At 43.3% G+C, this 19,634-nt stretch overlaps 1 protein-coding gene across 2 annotated transcripts in view; it reads right to left on the reverse strand.

Moving 5' to 3' along the window:
• Positions 1 to 11,959: 11,959 nt before the first annotated feature.
• SRP72 (signal recognition particle 72) overlaps positions 11,960 to 19,634 on the reverse strand; it is a 40,418-nt gene continuing 32,743 nt past the window's right edge. The window contains exons 13-19 of one of the 2 annotated variants that reach the window (XM_073661290.1): positions 18,540 to 18,635; positions 17,883 to 17,986; positions 17,721 to 17,798; positions 17,455 to 17,589; positions 16,761 to 16,798; positions 13,246 to 13,405; positions 11,960 to 12,452 (exon numbers count right to left, since the gene is read on the reverse strand). In XM_073661290.1, coding sequence (XP_073517391.1) covers positions 12,269 to 12,452; positions 13,246 to 13,405; positions 16,761 to 16,798; positions 17,455 to 17,589; positions 17,721 to 17,798; positions 17,883 to 17,986; positions 18,540 to 18,635 — 795 coding nt within the window. In that variant the 3' untranslated portion in view covers positions 11,960 to 12,268. The remainder of the gene's footprint in view (positions 12,453 to 13,245; positions 13,406 to 16,760; positions 16,799 to 17,454; positions 17,590 to 17,720; positions 17,799 to 17,882; positions 17,987 to 18,539; positions 18,636 to 19,634) is intronic. The other variant, XM_073661300.1, reaches the window with a different exon arrangement.

Genomic DNA, 19,634 nt, shown 5'->3' on the forward strand with positions numbered 1-19,634 from the left:
CCTCTCCTGTGCCGGCATGTAGCGGAGCTGTGTGTGTGTGTGTGAGATAGCAGCTGCAGAGCCCTCTCCTGTGCCGGCATGTAGCGGAGCTGTGTGTGTGTGTGTGAGATAGCAGCTGCAGAGCCCTCTCCTGTGCCGGCATGTAGCGGAGCTGTGTGTGTGTGTGTGAGATAGCAGCTGCAGAGCCCTCTCCTGTGCCGGCATGTAGCGGAGCTGTGTGTGTGTGTGTGAGATAGCAGCTGCAGAGCCCTCTCCTGTGCCGGCATGTAGCGGAGCTGTGTGTGTGTGTGTGAGATAGCAGCTGCAGAGCCCTCTCCTGTGCCGGCATGTAGCGGAGCTGTGTGTGTGTGTGTGAGATAGCAGCTGCAGAGCCCTCTCCTGTGCCGGCATGTAGCGGAGCTGTGTGTGTGTGTGTGAGATAGCAGCTGCAGAGCCCTCTCCTGTGCCGGCATGTAGCGGAGCTGTGTGTGTGTGTGTGAGATAGCAGCTGCAGAGCCCTCTCCTGTGCCGGCATGTAGCGGAGCTGTGTGTGTGTGTGAGATAGCAGCTGCAGAGCCCTCTCCTGTGCCGGCATGTAGCGGAGCTGTGTGTGTGTGTGTGTGTGAGATAGCAGCTGCAGAGCCCTCTCCTGTGCCGGCATGTAGCGGAGCTGTGTGTGTGTGTGTGAGATAGCAGCTGCAGAGCCCTCTCCTGTGCCGGCATGTAGCGGAGCTGTGTGTGTGTGTGTGTGTGTGTGTGTGTGAGATAGCAGCTGCAGAGCCCTCTCCTGTGCCGGCATGTAGCGGAGCTGTGTGTGTGTGTGTGTGTGAGATAGCAGCTGCAGAGCCCTCTCCTGTGCCGGCATGTAGCGGAGCTGTGTGTGTGTGAGATAGCAGCTGCAGAGCCCTCTCCTGTGCCGGCATGTAGCGGAGCTGTGTGTGTGTGTGTGTGTGTGTGAGATAGCAGCTGCAGAGCCCTCTCCTGTGCCGGCATGTAGCGGAGCTGTGTGTGTGTGTGTGTGTGTGTGAGATAGCAGCTGCAGAGCCCTCTCCTGTGCCGGCATGTAGCGGAGCTGTGTGTGTGTGTGTGTGTGTGTGAGATAGCAGCTGCAGAGCCCTCTCCTGTGCCGGCATGTAGCGGAGCTGTGTGTGTGTGTGTGTGTGTGAGATAGCAGCTGCAGAGCCCTCTCCTGTGCCGGCATGTAGCGGAGCTGTGTGTGTGTGAGATAGCAGCTGCAGAGCCCTCTCCTGTGCCGGCATGTAGCGGAGCTGTGTGTGTGTGTGTGAGATAGCAGCTGCAGAGCCCTCTCCTGTGCCGGCATGTAGGGGAGCTGGCGATACTGAAGTTGGTTTCTTATTCTGCAATTTGTTTTTTTCTGTTTTTTTTTACAGGGTTAACAACAAAAATAAAAAATTGCAATAATAAAATACAATGCAGCAATGTGTCCTGATGTGAATATGTTCAAAAGCAGCTACAAAAGTTATACAACTGGCTCAAAAATGAGCATCAAAGTGGGTACTGAAGGGCATTATTGAAAGGGTTAAATGACTTTGAGCCACTGATCTCACACTGCAGACACATGGATCAGGGTGCCCCACATCATATTCAGGTCCCTCTATCCTAGCCCAAATGTGTTCTGGGCATTAGAACAGGCATCAAAGCCGACAGTCGAGTTTTATGTTTTGAAGAAGTAACTGCTATTTTTCAGGGGTTAAATGATGTTGGGCCACAGATCTCACACCACCAATACACAAATAGTGATGACCCGCTTCAAATTTAGATCACTCTTTCCAGACCCAAAGGGGTTCTGGGCATCAGTTTTGGCATCAAAGTGGGCAAATATTCAAATCTGTGAAAATTAGCTAAGAAACTGGTATTTTTCTTGGGTTAAATTATGTTGGGCTACTGATTTCACTCCACCATTACATACATAGTGTATTCCCACATTCAAAGGAGTTGTCCACTACTTTCACATGATAGGGCATCAATGTAAGATTGGCCGGGGTCCTGGACGCGGCACCCCTGTCATTCAGCTGTTTTCGGTGCCGGCGGCAGCTGTAAGTCCTTACCTGCGGTGCTTGTCTGTCCACCTGTAGTGGCCGCAGCAGGGTACTGCACATCCGCCTCCTATTCAATTGAATAGGAGGCAGATGTGCAGTACCCTGCAGCGGCCACTACTGCTAGACGGCCAAGCACCGCAAGTAAGGACTTACAGCTGCCACTGGTACCGATCATGATTAGAAGTGTAAAACATGGCTTTTAATGTAAAACGATTAAAAAAAAGTTTTTTTGCAAAAACATATCAGTGAAGTGGGAGAAGGGGAAGAGGTGACATGGGGGAGGAAGATAAAAAGGACACGTTCTACATGTTTCAAGCTGTGGAGCTCTTAGTCCTGACAATGAACGTGTCCAAATGGTCTGAATTTATAGAAAACAGGAAAAAGGAGGAGATTAGTAGATGGAGCACATTATTGCTTCAGGTGGGTGCTGTCTATGGGTGGTGTGTAGGGGAAACCAGGCTATGAGACAATGTTTGGAAGCAATCCCTTACCAAGGCAGCTAGTTTAGCCAGTGTGAACATTGCCCTATATGTCCAAAAATAAAATAATGGTATAAAAGATGTCCAAATCAAAATACAGTCTTATGTTAGATTTTCGATCTACTTCCTTATACAATAAGACTTCAAAAATAATTTGGTCTCTATGATATTTGCCTGAAAATATCCGTGGAGGATCAATTGTTTAGTGTGGATATAATTGCTATATTGCAAATAACCCGATATGTCTGAATAGGCCTCAAGGAGATACGCTATGTTGGAAGTAGACAACATTAAAAAACCCAACAGCATATGAAGGACTACAAACCTCTTCGATTTCAATCTTACAGCACCATGTGTTGTGTGCAGTATTGTATGGTTTGTATACAGAGAAAATACAGAGAAATAAAATGTTAGTGCACCATATACATTTTTTTTTAAGTGTGACATTCTAATATGGAATACAATAGCATGGGTAGTTGTAATATACCAAATAAAGACATTGTTTATAGCTTATATATAGAAAAATAAAAAATGAGATGTGGTGTACAAACACTTAAGGTGTGGCATTTTGGTATGTAATGAAACAATGTGGGTGATTCTAACATACCACATAAGTAAAGACATTGTTTATACTGAGAAAAAGGTATTTGTTGTATGTCAGTTATTTCATATGGATAAAATTGCTGCGTTTCAGAAAACCCTACATGTCTGAATAAGACTCAGGAAAATACATTACGTTGAGAGTAGACAACATCAAAAACCAGTACCATATGAAGGACTACAAACCTCATCAGTTCCAATTCTAGGGCACTATGTGTTGTGTGCAGTATTGCACGGCTTGTGTAAGGAAAATAAAAAATTCTTTATATGAATGTGACATTTCAGTATGGAATGAAATGGTATGAATGAGTGGTTGTAACGTATCGGGTGACTACATCGTTTATACTAGGAAGGTATTTGTTCTATGTCAATTGTTTTATGTAGATATAAATGCTGCATTGCAGAGAACCCTACATGATTGAATGAGACTCAAGAAGATATGTTACATTGGGAGTAGTCAACATCAACCAACACCATATGAAGGACTACAAACCTCATCGGTTCCGACATTATGGTGAGCTATAGGCATTTTGTTTGGGAATGCCTAGACATAACATCTCTATAAAAGTGGGCTTTCGTCAGTTGAAAACAATCTAATAAAAATAAAACCTGTCTCACCATGTGGCAATTCAAAAAAAATATTCTACTGAGGACACCCAAGATAACCAATCCCATACGACTAAGAAAAATTATTTCTGGGATTTAGAAAAACTACACAGAGATTATGTACATGATGGGACGCCACAACTCTACAAAAATATTTAGATCTAAATATGATTCCAAGAGGACTAACATTAAAGAAGAATTGCACAACTGACTTCAATAGTGACTTTGAGAAGGAATGGTATAACATCCTTAATACTTGCTCATCTCATCTCATGCAACTCATTAAATATGAGCATATCAAACTCAAAGATTTAGAAACTACTATTTCCCAGCAACAGGAATCCATAAAAAAAAATGCTACAGAACCTGATTATACAACTCTCAAAGATCAACTGCAAAAAAAACAATAAGTGAACATGAGGACGCCATAACAGCGATTAAAAAATGGAAATTTACCAGAGACCTCTCAGACTATAAGAATAACCTAGCCTACACCTGGCAACAAGAATGGAAAACCTACACACCTAAGTCTATCCTCAAAAACAACCACTTTCACAAGAAACAATGCTCTTTTCATGTCAGTTTTAGCACATCTGAGTGGGATTCTTCAGACGATACATCCGACGGCTGCTGACACAAGTGGTTCAGAACTAGATTTGTTTTCCAATAATAACAAAACCAATGGACTATCCAACCAGGTTATGCCTCGCATACATCAATCAACATCAAAAAACGACCAGGGCACAGGGCAGGCAAGAAACACCGTAAGACCCCATTCATATTACACGAGAAGGAGAAAATACTAAACTGTGACTCCATACTTACCCCTGGGACGGACACTTACACAGTGGTGAACTTATCTGCTACAATTCTATCTGCAGAACAACTTAGTTTTAGCAATGGGCTTAAATTTTGTCCCCTCGAGAAAAGCAGACTTGTTCAGCACATTACTGGATATTAACAAATTTATGAGACTACTCACTGTAAAAAGGCAATTTTTTGACACAGGCAATGAATGCCCCACAGAGGACATTCGGGGGCATGAGGAGTGAAGAGGTACTGATCAGAGTAGAAGAAAACCTGCAGAGTTCCCTCAATGTTATGCAAGAAAAGTTGACTCAAATGGAAAAATAGTAGGCCAGAGACTGCTTACCTGGCCTACAAAATACTTATCGGGCCTTTCCTCATGTTCCCGAACCTAACCACCTACTACGCCTGGGTGTGGACCGTTCTACCAAGTTCCTCAATATCATCAACCGGCGGGCCCTCGGTCTGGACCGATCTATCCGGAACCCCAGAATCCTCCACCGAGGCCAGCTGGTCAAGTTCCAAGGGTGCCTTCTACATACAGACGAAGAAATTATTGTCAGGACACACAGTGTTGACTGTGTGGATGTAGAGGACACTTTGCTAAAGGGTGTCAGAGTGATTTGAAAAGACAGGGATGTACTGCGGGGGAGGTAGAGGGACAAGCCACCCAGCCTAATTCTGAACATCTGGTTGTAGGATGTCCCTTCCTGCAAGCTGAGTTTGAAGGCATCCCAGTGGACTGCTTAGTGGATACTGGGTCACAGGTAATGACCATGCCCGAGTCAAACTTCAACCGTTACTTTCAAACGATGGCCAAGCCAGAGCAGGAGACGTTGATTCAGGTAACAGCGGCTAATCAGCAACCTATCCCCGTGACAGGGGTCGCGTGGATTAATGTTCGGCTATGTGGACAAGATGTGGGAAGAAAAGGTATTTTGCTGGTTCCCGAGCCATTCAAAGAAGATGCATCAGTGATATTGGGCATGAATATCCTGCGAGAGTTGGACCAGATCATTTTCACTAAACGGGGGCCTGGCTACTGGAAACAGGCTACTCCGCACAAACCTATCCAGAAAGCATTCCAACGGCTGATCCATGTTATGTGGGACACAGAAGAGCGTCCCTGTACACCAGTCTGTGGGAGGTGCTCGAGTGCTGAGAAGGATATCCCTCTCCCACCGTCCTTGTGGGGAGACCATTCTGCCACTGCCTGTGGGAAACTTCCGCAACCTTGAAGGCATGGAGGTGGTCATCGAACCAGTGAGCCTAGGAGAAGTAGGCCAGAATGCCTCGGTAGCCCGTACATTAGCAGTGGTCCATAATGGACAAGTACCCATCACGGCCGTGAATGTTGGACAGAGAGAAGTCTGTTTAACCCCAGGAGTGGAGCTGGCTCGTGTGCATCTACATCGAAGTGAAGTGCTGAGTCAGAAAGAAGTGACACTGACCCCGGTAGATGATTCTGTCTGGACCCTGGCAGTCACGGCCGAAACGGAAGACGTCCCGACCCCGGAATGGGATGGGCGAGCCATCTTGGCCCAAATTGAGATGAATGTGAAGTCTCTCGATCCAGATAGTATATAAGCAGTTGAAAAAATGCTGTGGGAGAATCAGGCCATGTTTGCCCGCCACGCCGATGACTTTGGCTGCACAGACGCCATCACCCATGAGATAGCGACATTGTGGGATTCTGGTTAATAGGGAGGAGATATCAGGTCCAGAGAGGTAGATCTGTGTGTCATCAGCATAGAGGTGAAAGGCGTGAGACTCCATGAGCTATCCCAGGCCGAAGGTGTAAATGAAGAAGAGCAGGGGCCCTGGGACTGAACCTTGGAGGGCACCGACAGATAGGGGGCAAAATGAGGAGGTGGTGTGTGAGCGGAAGACACTGAATGTCAGGTCTGTTAGGTATGAGGAGATCCAGGATAGGGCCAAGTATGTGATGCCGATGTGGCACCCCAGGAGTCTAGTTGCCACAGTGGCATTGCCTCCCTCACAAGGGGGTGGATGCCATGCCTGGAAGCAAGGAGGGGTCCCCTAATCAGGTTTTGCTAGCATGCAACACTTTCCTGGCTCCAGACCAGCAAGGGGAGCTCCTCCCCTTAGCAACTGGGATCTGGAGGCAGGGTTAGTTAGTGTGAGGAGAACAGACAGGAGTTGAAGTCAGGACGTCGACGAGGAAAGACCTAGGGAGTGGAGCTGCACTGCAGTTCACCCCAGAGGGAAGCGCAGAAGAACCGGACACCAGATTCCGAGGTTGTGGGGCACCGAAAGCCCAGCAGCAGAAACCGGAGGGCAGGAGACTGCAGGTCTCCTGGCCCCATCAGACACCCGGAGGCTCAGCAGCACGATAGGGCCCAGCACCGCCACAAGGGAGCGATACTCCAAGAAGGTCCAAGCTGCCTGCCATACGGGTGAGTACAAAGACGTTTTACTCAGGGACGATGGCCCCAGCATAGCTATATGCAGCAGGGCCAAAGAGGTAGCGCAAAGGGAAGGCCTACAACTCCACCTGGCTAGGTGGATCCCCCAACTTGCTTCCAGGCCGCCCGGACTTCTACTACCAGCTAGTACCAGTGCCCCAGTCTGCCTAACCACCGCAAGTAAAGATAAGAGGAAACCACCATTATCACAGCATACCACGGGTGGCGTCACGAACTGTATATAAAAACTATAAATCCCCTGTAAGTATCTCCTTTCATTGACCGCCCTGGGTCACGGACCGGGTCACCGCCATTGTGACATCTCCCCTAGCAACGACCGGCCAGGTACCGAGTACCCCACGGCCCAGGGGGCGCGTCACCGAGAGATGAGAGAGTCTGTAGTAAGAGGAAATGGTCCACTGTGTCGAAGGCAGGTGACAGGTGCAGGAGGAGGAGGACAGAGTAGTGTCTCTTGGATTTGGCGGTTAGTAGGTAGTTGGTGACTTTAGTCAGGGCAGTTTCAGTGGAAAGCCAGATTGTAAGCGGTCAAAGAGGGAGTAGGAGGAGAGGTGGAAGGACAGTTCAAAATGGACATGTTGTTCCAGTAGTTTTGAGGCATAGGGGAGAAGTGATATGGGACAATAGTTAGTCAGAGAGGATGGGTCAAGGGAGGGCTTTTTGAGGATGGGTGTGATCGAGGCATGTTTGAAGCATGAGGGGAATACATCAGTTGTTAGTGACAGATTGAAAAGTTGGGTTAGGGTTGGGATGAAGACTGTGGTAAGTTTGGGGATGAGGTGGGACGGGATTGGGTCAAATTCACAGGGGGTGAGGTGTGACTTTGAAAGTAAAGAAGAAAGTTGATCTTCCTCTTTACTTTGAAGGAGGAGGATTGAGTAGATATGAGGAGGGGCTGTGGGGACTTTAGGCAAAAGCTTTCTCTGATGGTGTTAATCTTCTGTTTGAAGAATGAGGCAAAGTCTTCAGCTGAGATGAGAGTAGAGGGAGGAGGCCCTGGGAGAGAGGAGAGAATTGAAAAGTGTTGCATAACTGTTTAGGGTTGTGAGACAGGGAGGATATGAGAGATGAGAAGTAGGTTAGTTTTGCTGCAGTGAGTGTGGACTTGAAGGTAGTGTGGGACTGTTTGAATGCGATGAAGTGCTCGTTGGAGTGGGACATTTTCCATCTCCGCTCAGCAACCCTGGAGGCCCGTCGCAGTTCTTTAGTTAGGCTGGTGTGCCAGGGTTGCCTGTTGATTGTGCAAGCTTTGGTATGTGTGAGAGGGGAGACGTAGGGAGAGAGCAAGATATGAGCATAGGAATAGGATAGAGTTAAGTAGTAACTAGAGATTTAGGATAGGGGAGTACTGTAGTGATAGGAATATTAGTTAATGGGACTTGCCTAAGTGGGGGGAGTAAAAGTTATACAGAGGTCTAGCACTTCCTGTACAGTTCAGATAGGGCAAGTGTTGAAGTTTAAGCAGGAGGTACATTTGAGATAAAAAGAGAAAGCATTCAGGGCCCTGGGGGCTGAAGGTCAGTGAAGATGCAGCAAGAAAGTGAGGGCAGCATGAGGAATCTTCCCGAAACGGCTGGGGCCTATGGCCAGGAGAAGGCATAGAGGAGCCAGTCTTCATTGCTCCCAAGGAAGGGAAAACGGACGGGGATGCACCTGTGGAGAGTAGGACCGTGTTCCTAGAAGCTGTAGTAGAGGGTGGGCTATACCTGGTGGACGAGGAGTTAGAAGAGAAAGGAACAGAGAGGGGAACAGACTGTATTGGTTGTGTCCTAAAATGCTGTATCTGTGACCACAACTGAACTATTGCAAAAGTTAAAGTAAAGTTGATAGGAAAAGAAATGGAGTATGAAAAGGAGAAAAATCGGCACTCCAACAGGTAAAATATAAAAAAACTTTATTGGATCATAGCTATGACTAAGGGAGCAACCCTAGCTCCAGAAACACGTAAGAATTTTAAACTTTTTCCCTGTTTTTAAATGATCCAATAAAGCTTTTTCATATTTTACCTGTTGGAGTGCCGATTTTCTCCTTTTCATTTTCTTCATATGACTGTACTCACCAGCGGGACCGGCAGCCTTCAGTGGATTATCTTCACCCTGCTTGGATTCAGCGTTGCAGCCCCCTAACCCTCCCTCCTGTTTCTCCATATGGAAATGATTGTCTGCCTGCAGCATCTGGAATCCTGAAGCTGTTGGGAACCTCCAGGAAAACCGTGAGTGTTGTGCAATACACTCAGACCAGAGTAGGCAGACTGGACACTATTTATTCTTTGTGGGGAATCAGGGTAAGGGAACACATCAACAGCCCCTCGTCACCACTACCACCCTGCACCCCTCACACATGTAGCGGAGCTGTGTGTGTGTGTGTCAGATATCAGCTGCAGAGCCCTCTCCTGTGCCAGCATGTAGCAGAGTTGTTTGTATGGAATGTCCACAGAGTAATGATGTGTGCAGACTGAAGCTGTGGCTGAGATTGCCCCAACAACTCCAGTATGATGGATGGGAGTGTCAGTCATGAAAATAGTGTCCTGACCTCTGAGTAGGCGCTGAGCTGGGTGTATGCTCAAGTTCTAGCTGGTGTAGTTATCTGCAAGCTATTCTTTAAGGGGTATATTCAAGATTGAAAGTTATTCCCCATCTGTGGTATAGGGGATGGGTTCTTGATCACTGTGGGTCTGATCGCCAAGGACCCTATTGATCCAGAGAACCTGGGCGATCATGCACACGGCTACTACAATCATTCTTATGGCAGTGCCGAAAAAAGCCAAGCGCGGAGCTGAGCCAATCTCCTGCTGCCCCATCAAGAACAAATTGAGCGGCAGTGCGCATTAAAAGGGGGTTTTCCCATGAACAAGTTCATTTTAATCAATGACTGTCTGACCGTGTATAGAACATACCACAGCTCCTGGACAGGGGAGGAAGCAAAAGAGTATACAGATATTACAGCAGGGGATCACAGAGGATTCATTTTGTGAGGTAAAATATTGTTTAAAAACAAGCACTGAAATGTTTTACCTCACAAAATGAATCCTCTGTGATCCCCTCCTGTAATGTCTGTATACGCTCTTGCTTCCTCCCCTGCCCAGGAGCTGAGGTATGTTCTATACACGGTCAGACATAGTCATTGATTTTAATGACCTTTGTTTAGTGGGAAAACCCCTTTAATGACCACTGCTCCAGCTCAGCCCAGGCTCTCTGATCACCAGCGAACGGGTTCTTATCGCCCATCTCAGATACGGAATATCTTTCAAACTTGAGAATCCCTTTTTAAGTCGTCATTTAGGTTTCCCTGATGCAAAAAGTGGTCCTAGTCATCAGTGTTATTTATTTATTTTTCAATACTTGAAAATCAGTAATGAACAAGTTTCTCCTATACATTACAGTGTAAATCACAAAAAGTCCACTGGGAATGATGGGAGGGGCAGCGATGGATGTGGCTCGCGACCATATCTCAGAGGAGAGTATAGCCCTCAGGCCACGGTCACACTATCAGTATGTTATATCAGTATTTGTAAGCTAAAACCAGGAGTGGAACAATCAGAGGAAAAGTATATTAGAAACACTGGAATAAAGTAGTACCATTGCGCTAAAATGTTTAATTTATGCACCAGTACATATAGCAATATAACAAGAAATAGGGAGGTCCGTAGACCACTCACTGTTGGAGAGCCTGCGTCCAGAATCTCTTGAATAGTCAGTGAAGATCGCAATGCAGGGAGCCCTGGCTGGTGGCTTGCCTGGGCTGTGCAGACGTCACACACCGCTTCTAATCTTCCTACACGCGGTCTGCACAGCCGCAGGCAAGCCACCAGCCAGGGCTCCCTGCATTGCGATCTTCACTGACTATTCAAGAGATTCTGGACTGTAGACCCACGCAGGCTCTCCAACAGTGAGTGGTCTATGGACCTCCCCATGTGAGGATGTTGTTGCCCTCTCCCCACTATACCTTTATTATTAGCAAACATTGGGCAGTCTCAAAGATAATTTTTGTTTGCATGACACTGACATGCCCTATGTTGCCAGTGTTGACACCTCTAATCTGGCATTCTAATGCTAAATGCTAATTATTGACATGGTCAGCATACTGTTAGTATTAGTGGGAGTGATATTTGCATTACAGTGTAAACCTCACTGGTTGTCCCCTCTTTTTTTTCGTATTGATCTGTGCACTATTAATTTGACAAGCACAACCAGTTTGGTATTCGCTTTTTAATAGTTTTTCCTTCAACTATGTATATATTACACAGGTGACTGTTTCACAGCGGGTTGTATTAGTCTTGTATTTGATGAGCATGTGCCAAACCCTAGGGAATCACAGCAACATATGCTAGTTTTTCACTTTTAATTAGGTTTTTGTGAAGTTGCGGACCTCATAAGTTTGTCCCACAGAGATTATTGTTCTATTGCTATATGTAGTGGTGTATAAATTAAACATTTTAGCACAGTGGCACTATTTCCTCCATTGTATCCAGTTATTATTCACCACTCCAGAGGTGTTGTATCCACTTGCTGCTGTCATGTTTGGAACATTGACGCAGAAGATAGATATAACAGGAATGCTCGCGCTATTAAAGTGTATATTATAAATACGTCAGCACTTCTGGATTTATCACCCACTCCTGGTTTGGGCTTACAAATACTGAGGTAAAATACTGACCGAATACTGACCGTGGCCTCAGGGTAATAAAAGTTGATGACCGCTGCATATACATTTATTGAACCTGATGAGTTTAGTTGGACCAGCCAACCATCTAATGTGTATGGGGGGCTATGACTCTCTCCTTGAAGATCTTGGGGAGGAGGGGGACAGAATAATCAAGTTTTAAAAAAAATAAAATAAAATCAATAAAATACCTTTTTACATATTGTTTTATAGTCAAAACTGCCTTTAAAACCTAAAATTATAGTGAGTTGTGTATATAAAGGAAGAGACAAATTTAAAAGAAAAGAAAGCCAAACTATGGTTGCATGTAGCCAATATCGATTTAATGCACAATTAAATTAAATTAAAAAGACCAGTTTTTTTTTTTTTATAGCTAAAAAGACTTCCTGGTGGAAGGTGGTCCTAATGAATGCCATGATTTGAGGAATACCATAGAGCTAAACCAAAAACATGATGGTTGTATTTGGGAAAATAAAAAGGAAGCAGGAATCGCAATAGTTAAACACAATCGCAAATTTAAATAAAAAATTGCTTCCGAAGTCCATATTTTGAGATTTCCTAAAAAAAAATGTGAGTGCATGAAACAGCACATGGTAAGAAATTGATCAGATTTCTTGTAGACGGGTTTTCATCACCAACCGCTCCGTCCGCCTTTCTTTTTCTTCTGCTGCTGTTTTTTCTTTGTGCCAGCGGCACCTACTGGTTTTTGATGTCTCGGTGGAACAACATTGCTGTTCGCTGTTGACGGAGCATTTGTCGCTGCCACTCCAGGTCTCGGAGATGTCGGCGGACTGCTGGCTGTTTTACTTGCGTCACTAAAAGCAGAGAAATTATAGGAAAAAGAAAATCCAGTGTACTCATTATGGTAAGTATAAAACACTAGAAATATGAAGAAACAAACGCTCTTTACAGTGTGGACATAGTATTTTTTACTCAAAAGGAAAAAGCAAGAAATTTATTGAAAATATTTCCTAAAGGGAAAAATAATTAGTTGTGCATGACAATTCTAGGCCATGATTATCAGCACATATGCAAGTCCATTGTTATATCATGCGAGTCCAACGTCTCATTATTGTGATATGACTCACTGAGAATATATGCACGCTAATACCCAACTTATAAAGATAAATGATTGTTTAGTACTTAAAGCAGATAAATAACTAAAAATTAGTTGATAGCCGTTAAGGGAAAAAAAAAATGCTCTTGCAATGCAAGGTAAAAATACCCAGTGAACAACACATATACCTAAAAAGAGATGCCATCTCTAAATTTGACAAGATATGGGGTCTCTGGATTGATTGCTCTGGTTTGACATCTAGGGAACGGAGGAGATTTTGCCTCGGCTTGCTTTGAGTTATGTTTATATGATGCCACAAATGAAACTTTTCGAAAATTGTGCTTAAGTTTGGGAGGTGGAGAACGGTTTCTCCAATGTTTGTCTGGTGGTTGCTGTCCCCCCCCCCCTCCCCTTGTGTAAATCTTTATAAAAAAGAATAAAAAAAGATTTGATTTAAAAGAAAAAAAAATGCCCAGCGAACACTATTAATGACCTGACTTGCCCATCATATGGCTGATAGCGCACTGTTATCGGAGTCAAGCCTTACTCACAGCTCAGCAGTTACAGCTGATGTGGCTCCCTGGGTTCCTTTTCCAATTTGTTCCTTCTTCTTCCCTTTCTTCTTACCACGATAATATGACCTCTCTCGCATGGGCAACCATCGCTCTGGATCTGGGGCAACCTTGGGATCGTAATTCTTGGGTAACTTACCTAATTTATGAAAAAAAAAAAAAAAAAAAAAAATACCCCAAAACATTAAGATGTACATTTTCCCACTTTTAAGTAGATGTAGCATGACCTTCAAAATTGAAGCCTACAATACTATTAACCCCTCCATGACCAGGAAATATTCAATTTTTTGTAAACGCTTATTTATTTAACGCCCCTGCTACCAACAGCAACAACTTTCTTTGTTCATCAATATAACTACATGAGGGCCTGTTTCTTTGTGGATCAAGCTTTGGTTTTCAATGCCACTAATCACATTAAATGCAGAACGGAAAAAAAAAAAATGGGAATGTGGTCAAGTGATTAATTGACAAAAATGGCCTCCCAGTATTAATTCTTCAGGTCCGTACAAGTATGGTGATAAACTTCTAGGCTACATTTCCACAATGAGCTTTTGGAAAGTTTGTGATGTTGAAGGTTTTCGGCACCCATTAGGCAAATCAGGTTAATTACATGTTTTCTTCATTATGTTTATATTGCGTTTTTTGATGCTGCTTTTTTTCGTCTCTTTTTGGTATGTCATTCATGCTTTAAATAAAGCTGCTTTGTTTTTGATACTTCCTTGTATTTGGCATTGACAAAACTTGGTTGATATAGTCATGTGCAGATTACATCACCACGAAAACACACTAAAATTGCATGTGCGTTTTTTTACCTGCGAATTTTCTGCATCTCAGGCTATGTGCCCACGTTGCGGACCTGAAGCATATTTTTTACGCTTCTCCCTGGCGGGAAAATCGCATGCGGATATTACATGCGGTTTTCCCGCCAGGTAGAAGCGTTTGTGAGGCGTCTTTGCATGCATTTCCGCATGCGGGTTATCAAGCACTTCTCCAAGCATCACTTGGAAAAGTGCTTGACAACTTGTTCAGAATGGTAAAAAATAAAAAAATAAACTTTATACTCACCTTCTGATGCATTCTCTGCCCCGTCCGGAGTCTTGAGCGGCTCACGCTGTTGTGTGGAGGACCTGCGGTGACGTCATTGAGTCATGTGGTGGGTCACATGACTCAATGACGTGGCAGGTCCTTCAGACAACAGCGCGACGGAGGGAAAACATCAGAAGATAAGTATAAACTTTATTTTATTCTTTTTTTCACAGGTTCTTTGGTACCCAGGTCTGGGTGAGAGTCTCCTCTCCTCCAGACTTGGGTACCATCCGCACATTGATTCCGCAGCGCTTCCGCAGCGCAGCATATACGCTGCGGAAAAATCCGCAGCATGAGCATTGACATTGCGGAATGCCATTGGGGACCATGGGGTGCGGATATACATGCGTTTTTCAAGCGTTTACGCTGCGGAAATTCCGCAGCATATACGCTTGAAAAACGCTACGTGGGCGCACAGCCTAATGCAAGAAAAACCTGCACATACAACAGTTGCGGATTGGAAATACGCACCACATGTCTGTTTATGCCGATTTTCTTTTTCAAAGCACTTGTGCCCACTGATATAAATCCCATCCACTTTGCTTGAACTGTGAGGGCATGTTCACACAGGGCGTTTTGGTGTGATTTTTTTCTGCAGAAAAACCTGTCTCTTGGCAGGAAAGGAGCAGCGTCAAAAATGCAGGTTTTGGTGACTATTTCAGGATCCCAAACTTTAGGTTTGGTCTGGCAAAGTTAACCTAACACATTGGCAGAGCATTGTGTTTACTTTTACACTCTGATCTATCATTGAGTTTCTCAAGCATTGTTCATACACATTGGCTGACCAAGGTGTGAGATTAAATCACTAATTTAATTAAACTGTACTAATCCAAACTGCCATCTTAGGTGACCAAGACAAGATGGTAAACTTGGGAAAATCACAAAAATAAATGTATTTCACATACTGCTGTACTGCTTTTTCCACTAAAAACACCGCAAAACGTTCACACTAGGCGTTTTTTTGCTTTCTTTGGGTAAAAAACTATGAAAAGTAGTGACATGCTATATTGTGGAAAAAATATGCAATGCACAAAAAAACATTTTTTGATGCCTATAAATACCAATTGTGTTATTTGAGGATTGCATAACAAACTCTAGTTTTTACAGGGTATGATATAGTCATCCTTTCTTATATATACTTGTCCATTCTATTTACTGTTATTAGAGCCTGGTGATATATTCACAATTATTGAATATTATTGAATGCTGTTGGTTACGTTACCCAATCTATGAAGTACGGGTATATGTTTTTAGTTAGAATTTTTTAATAATCTACTCAATAAACGTTGAATTTTATTATCTTGTTTACTCATTTTTTTGCTATTTGGACTAATATTCCTCATGGAAATTGTTGTTATACATGTTTGGAGCTTTGTATGATCATCTATTTTTTCCACGGATACCATTTGGGACTTATGATTGTTAATAAAAAAATAAAATAAAAATAAAATATGGCGGCATTTTCAGAGACCCGTAGCATCTCCATTTTTCGTGATCTGGGGCCGGGCAAGGTCTTATTTTTTGCGCGCCGAGCTGATGTTTTTATTTATCCCATTTTGGGATAAATCCGATGTTTTGATTGCCCGTTATTGCAATGTTGCGATGACCCAAAAAACAAAACAAAACGTAATTCTGCTGTTTAGAATTTTTTTTCTAACTAACCATGTTAGTGTCCCATCCCCTGATGACGCCGCTAGTGCGGTGATACATGATGGGGAGACATGTGCTGAGATTTATTTATCCAATTCAGTTCTAGTGAGGACACCCCATGGTACCATCAGGACGTCATAGAATTTAGTCTATTTATCATTTTGGCTGACTAGAGACAATATTTTAATACTCTCTACATTCACATTTTAATATAAAGCTTAAAAGTTAAAATTTTATAGCCTGTTTAGAGATGGATAATTATATGCGTTTTCCCATTTGGTTGATTATTTGTACATACATTCCTCCAAGGCTATCTTTTTCCTCTTTGCTTGTGATATTTCCCTAGTTAATAACTTATTGATTGGTGGGGTTCCAACCTACATGGATCGGCAGAGCGGGGAACTTTTATATCCTGTTAGAATGGAGCAGCAATGCGCACTCTTGACTGCCACTCCCTTCACTGCCCCTGGGGGTGGATCAGTGCTGTGCTCCGCTTTTACAGCAGCCCTATAAATAATGAATGGAAAGGCAGTTTGAGCAACAGACCTGCTTCATTTAAGTAATGCGGATTAAAGTGCCTTGTCAGGGTTAAAAGGGCCCCTCAGGCAATCAATGTGGATCCTAGCTGTCTGATCTCCACCGATTATCAGCTGATGTGTGCTTTAACGAACAACCCCTTTAAACTGGCAAATTGCCTGTATGGACCTAGCCTTACAATTATTGTGTAATACTTGAATCATTTTTATATGATAACATACCTTTCTTTTTCTTCCTCTTTTTCTTAATTTCCATTTGGCTGTTTTTGAGAGAAGGGAGGAGATTAAAAAGATGTATTTCATTTTTATATAATTAGCATTGCAACTGTTTTTTTATCTTTCGATTCTGTACTAGTCCAAAACGAATAAATAAATTTGCCATGTTTCGTCAGCTGCCACATGTACAAAGCTGTTTTACCCCCATAAACAGCATCAAAAGGAGAATATGCACAGGGTACAGGATTAGGTGATAAATGTCTGGATTAATTATTGGCATCCCCATGATCAGTAGAATGGGTACCACAAGGTCCCCAACTGGAGCAGCTTGACCTGACCATGTCACTCCATTCAACCGAGACCTCAGCTAGGAAGAACATGGGCCCAGAAAGCCTGTTATAATGATTGGTGGGGGCCCAGGGGTCAGACCTTTATCTCATAGGTTGTAAGCAAGGCCCTCATTCCTCTTCTGTATCTTCGGTATCTGTTGATTTATGTGATTATTGTTATTGTGCAATGTCTTTATTGTCTGTACAAGTCCCCTCTAAAATGTAAAGTACTGCGGAATATGTTGGTGCAATGAAAATAAAATAATTATTATTATTAAACTATCCTCTAGGTGGTAAACGTCATTCATGGGAAAAGCTCTTTACATTTGCATTATTACCATTACGGCGATGAAGTTAAAGTAAAAACATACCCTAGTACTTTGGCCTGCTCAGCCGCCACCTTAGCAGCCTTTTTCCGGATAAAGGTAGCTCCAGTGGAATTTTCTAAGGCATCAACATCTACTTTCAAATGCATAGTGTCAGATGAAGGCAAATGTTCACTAAGACTGAGTTTCTGATGTAAGGAAAACATACAGGCATAGAGGTACAGAAACAGACCAGGATGCCGATAATTACTAATGCATTATTAAAAGTCACATAGATCTCCGCAGTATGAAAACCATAAAAAAAAAGATACACTTTTGCCTTATTAGCATCCACAAGAGAGTATGCGGAGATTAGCTGCGCCAACGTATGAATATCTTTGGGGTTTTGTCTGTAATGATATAATTGATTAATATATCGCTCGTTCAACTTGTAACAGTCTAGTAGCTGAAATGTGGGAAAAAAAAGAACTCACTTCCATAGTTGTTCCAGGTCATTGATCGCCTCCTTCTTTCGGCCATGTTTTAACTTGAAGTTTGAAGCTTCTCTTATTAGGGCTAAGTGTGCTGGAGAGTTTGGCTATTAAAAAAATAATAATAATAATAATATATAATATAATTACATACATACATTTTTCTCAACATTGTAATTGCAACACAGAAGGAATTAGTTAGAGTTATGGAGATCATACGATTAAAAAACGTGTTACTGATATACAAGTCATGAAAATATGGAAATAAAGTTTAAAAAAAACTTCTTTATTATTCAGTATTGAGTATCAGCAGCTCATATATATATTTTTATTAATTGAAATCCCTGGGGCTGTTTTGTAATTAGGAGTCAAGTGGTCGGTCCTATTAAGGGGAGTCCAGTTTTCCCTGTATGGCTCTGTATGCAGAGATAACCATCAGTCACTAGTAGGACGGCCCACTGGACCCATATACACCAAGGATTTCAATTAATAAAATGCAAGGTTTACTGAAACTTTTCCCACAAACCATTCTGCTCAGATTCTCATTTTTTACATCCTGTTTTCCACAGATTGGACTGCACATACAGCATTACAGGTTCCCATTAAGTTTCAGTTTAGGGAATCCATTTTTAGAATCATTTGATTGAACAAATTACTTACTTGCTTTACTTGGTACCAACGGATTGCCTGGTTAAACACTTCTATAGCACTGTCAATATCTTCATCATGGCTGTGCATAGTCACTAGTGCAGATACCTGGAACATCGAAAAATGGCACAAAATAAAAGGTTAGATGCAATAACTAAAGTGCATACAAAGGAAAATGCAGTAAAACTAAATCTCCCACATGTTAGGACTGATAGAGTAATGCAGAATCAAGACTGTTTACGTTTTGGACACAAAGGCAGCAATATCTAATTTCTAAGAGTTTTAATGTTCCTGGACCGTTTTATTTCGGTGTATATTAGTGGAGCAATGCTTGCAGTACATATTGTTCAACTTTGTCCTTAGGTTTTAGGCCCAGCTTTCCTTTACACAGTACAAAAAAATAGGGACGCTTATTACACGTGGAATATATAGCGAGTGATGTAAGCTGGAAAAATCTCTGCAGAGAGCTCTACCTAGTGGAGGCTGGAGAGAAATAGAATTGTTCTATGTCAGGAGTTCAGATCTAGATACCCTCTCCATGGGCACCACAGTGGTCTATGGTAGGGATTGCCATTATCCTTGACACTCCCCCCAACTATTATTGCCAGCACCTCCAAATGAATATTTTAAAGTTTTCCTACCACTGTAATTGTGAAAAATTACTGATTGATGGTGACAGCAACTGAATCTGGCTTGTAATGGGACTACATTGGCAGAACGAATGTGAGAAATAAAAGCTTGAGTCCTAGTGATACAATGGTTAGGAAGTCATCTACCTCCAAGTTAAGGCATGCTAGGGATTTGGGAGGGAGACCTTTAAAAGGGATTGTCTAGTCTAAAATGATAAGTCTGCAGTCGCTCTGTGTGACTGCAGACTCCTGAATCCCCCCAGTGCACACACTATACGCTGTGGGAGATTCACCAGTTTCTGAGCCAGGAACGGTAGTGATGTATGCGTTATACATACTCCCGGGCAGAAACAGTCTAGTGGGCGCAACCTCGCTCCATACAAGTGTATGGAGTGAGGACACGCCCACTCGATGGCTTCTGCCCTGGGGTATGTATAGCGCATACATCACTACCGGTCCTGGCTCAGAAGTCACCTTT

Source organism: Phyllobates terribilis, unplaced genomic scaffold (assembly GCF_046119375.1).
Source record: "Phyllobates terribilis strain yellow unplaced genomic scaffold, ASM4611937v1 Scaffold_1__5_contigs__length_1240528914, whole genome shotgun sequence".
Taxonomy (NCBI): domain Eukaryota; kingdom Metazoa; phylum Chordata; class Amphibia; order Anura; family Dendrobatidae; genus Phyllobates; species Phyllobates terribilis.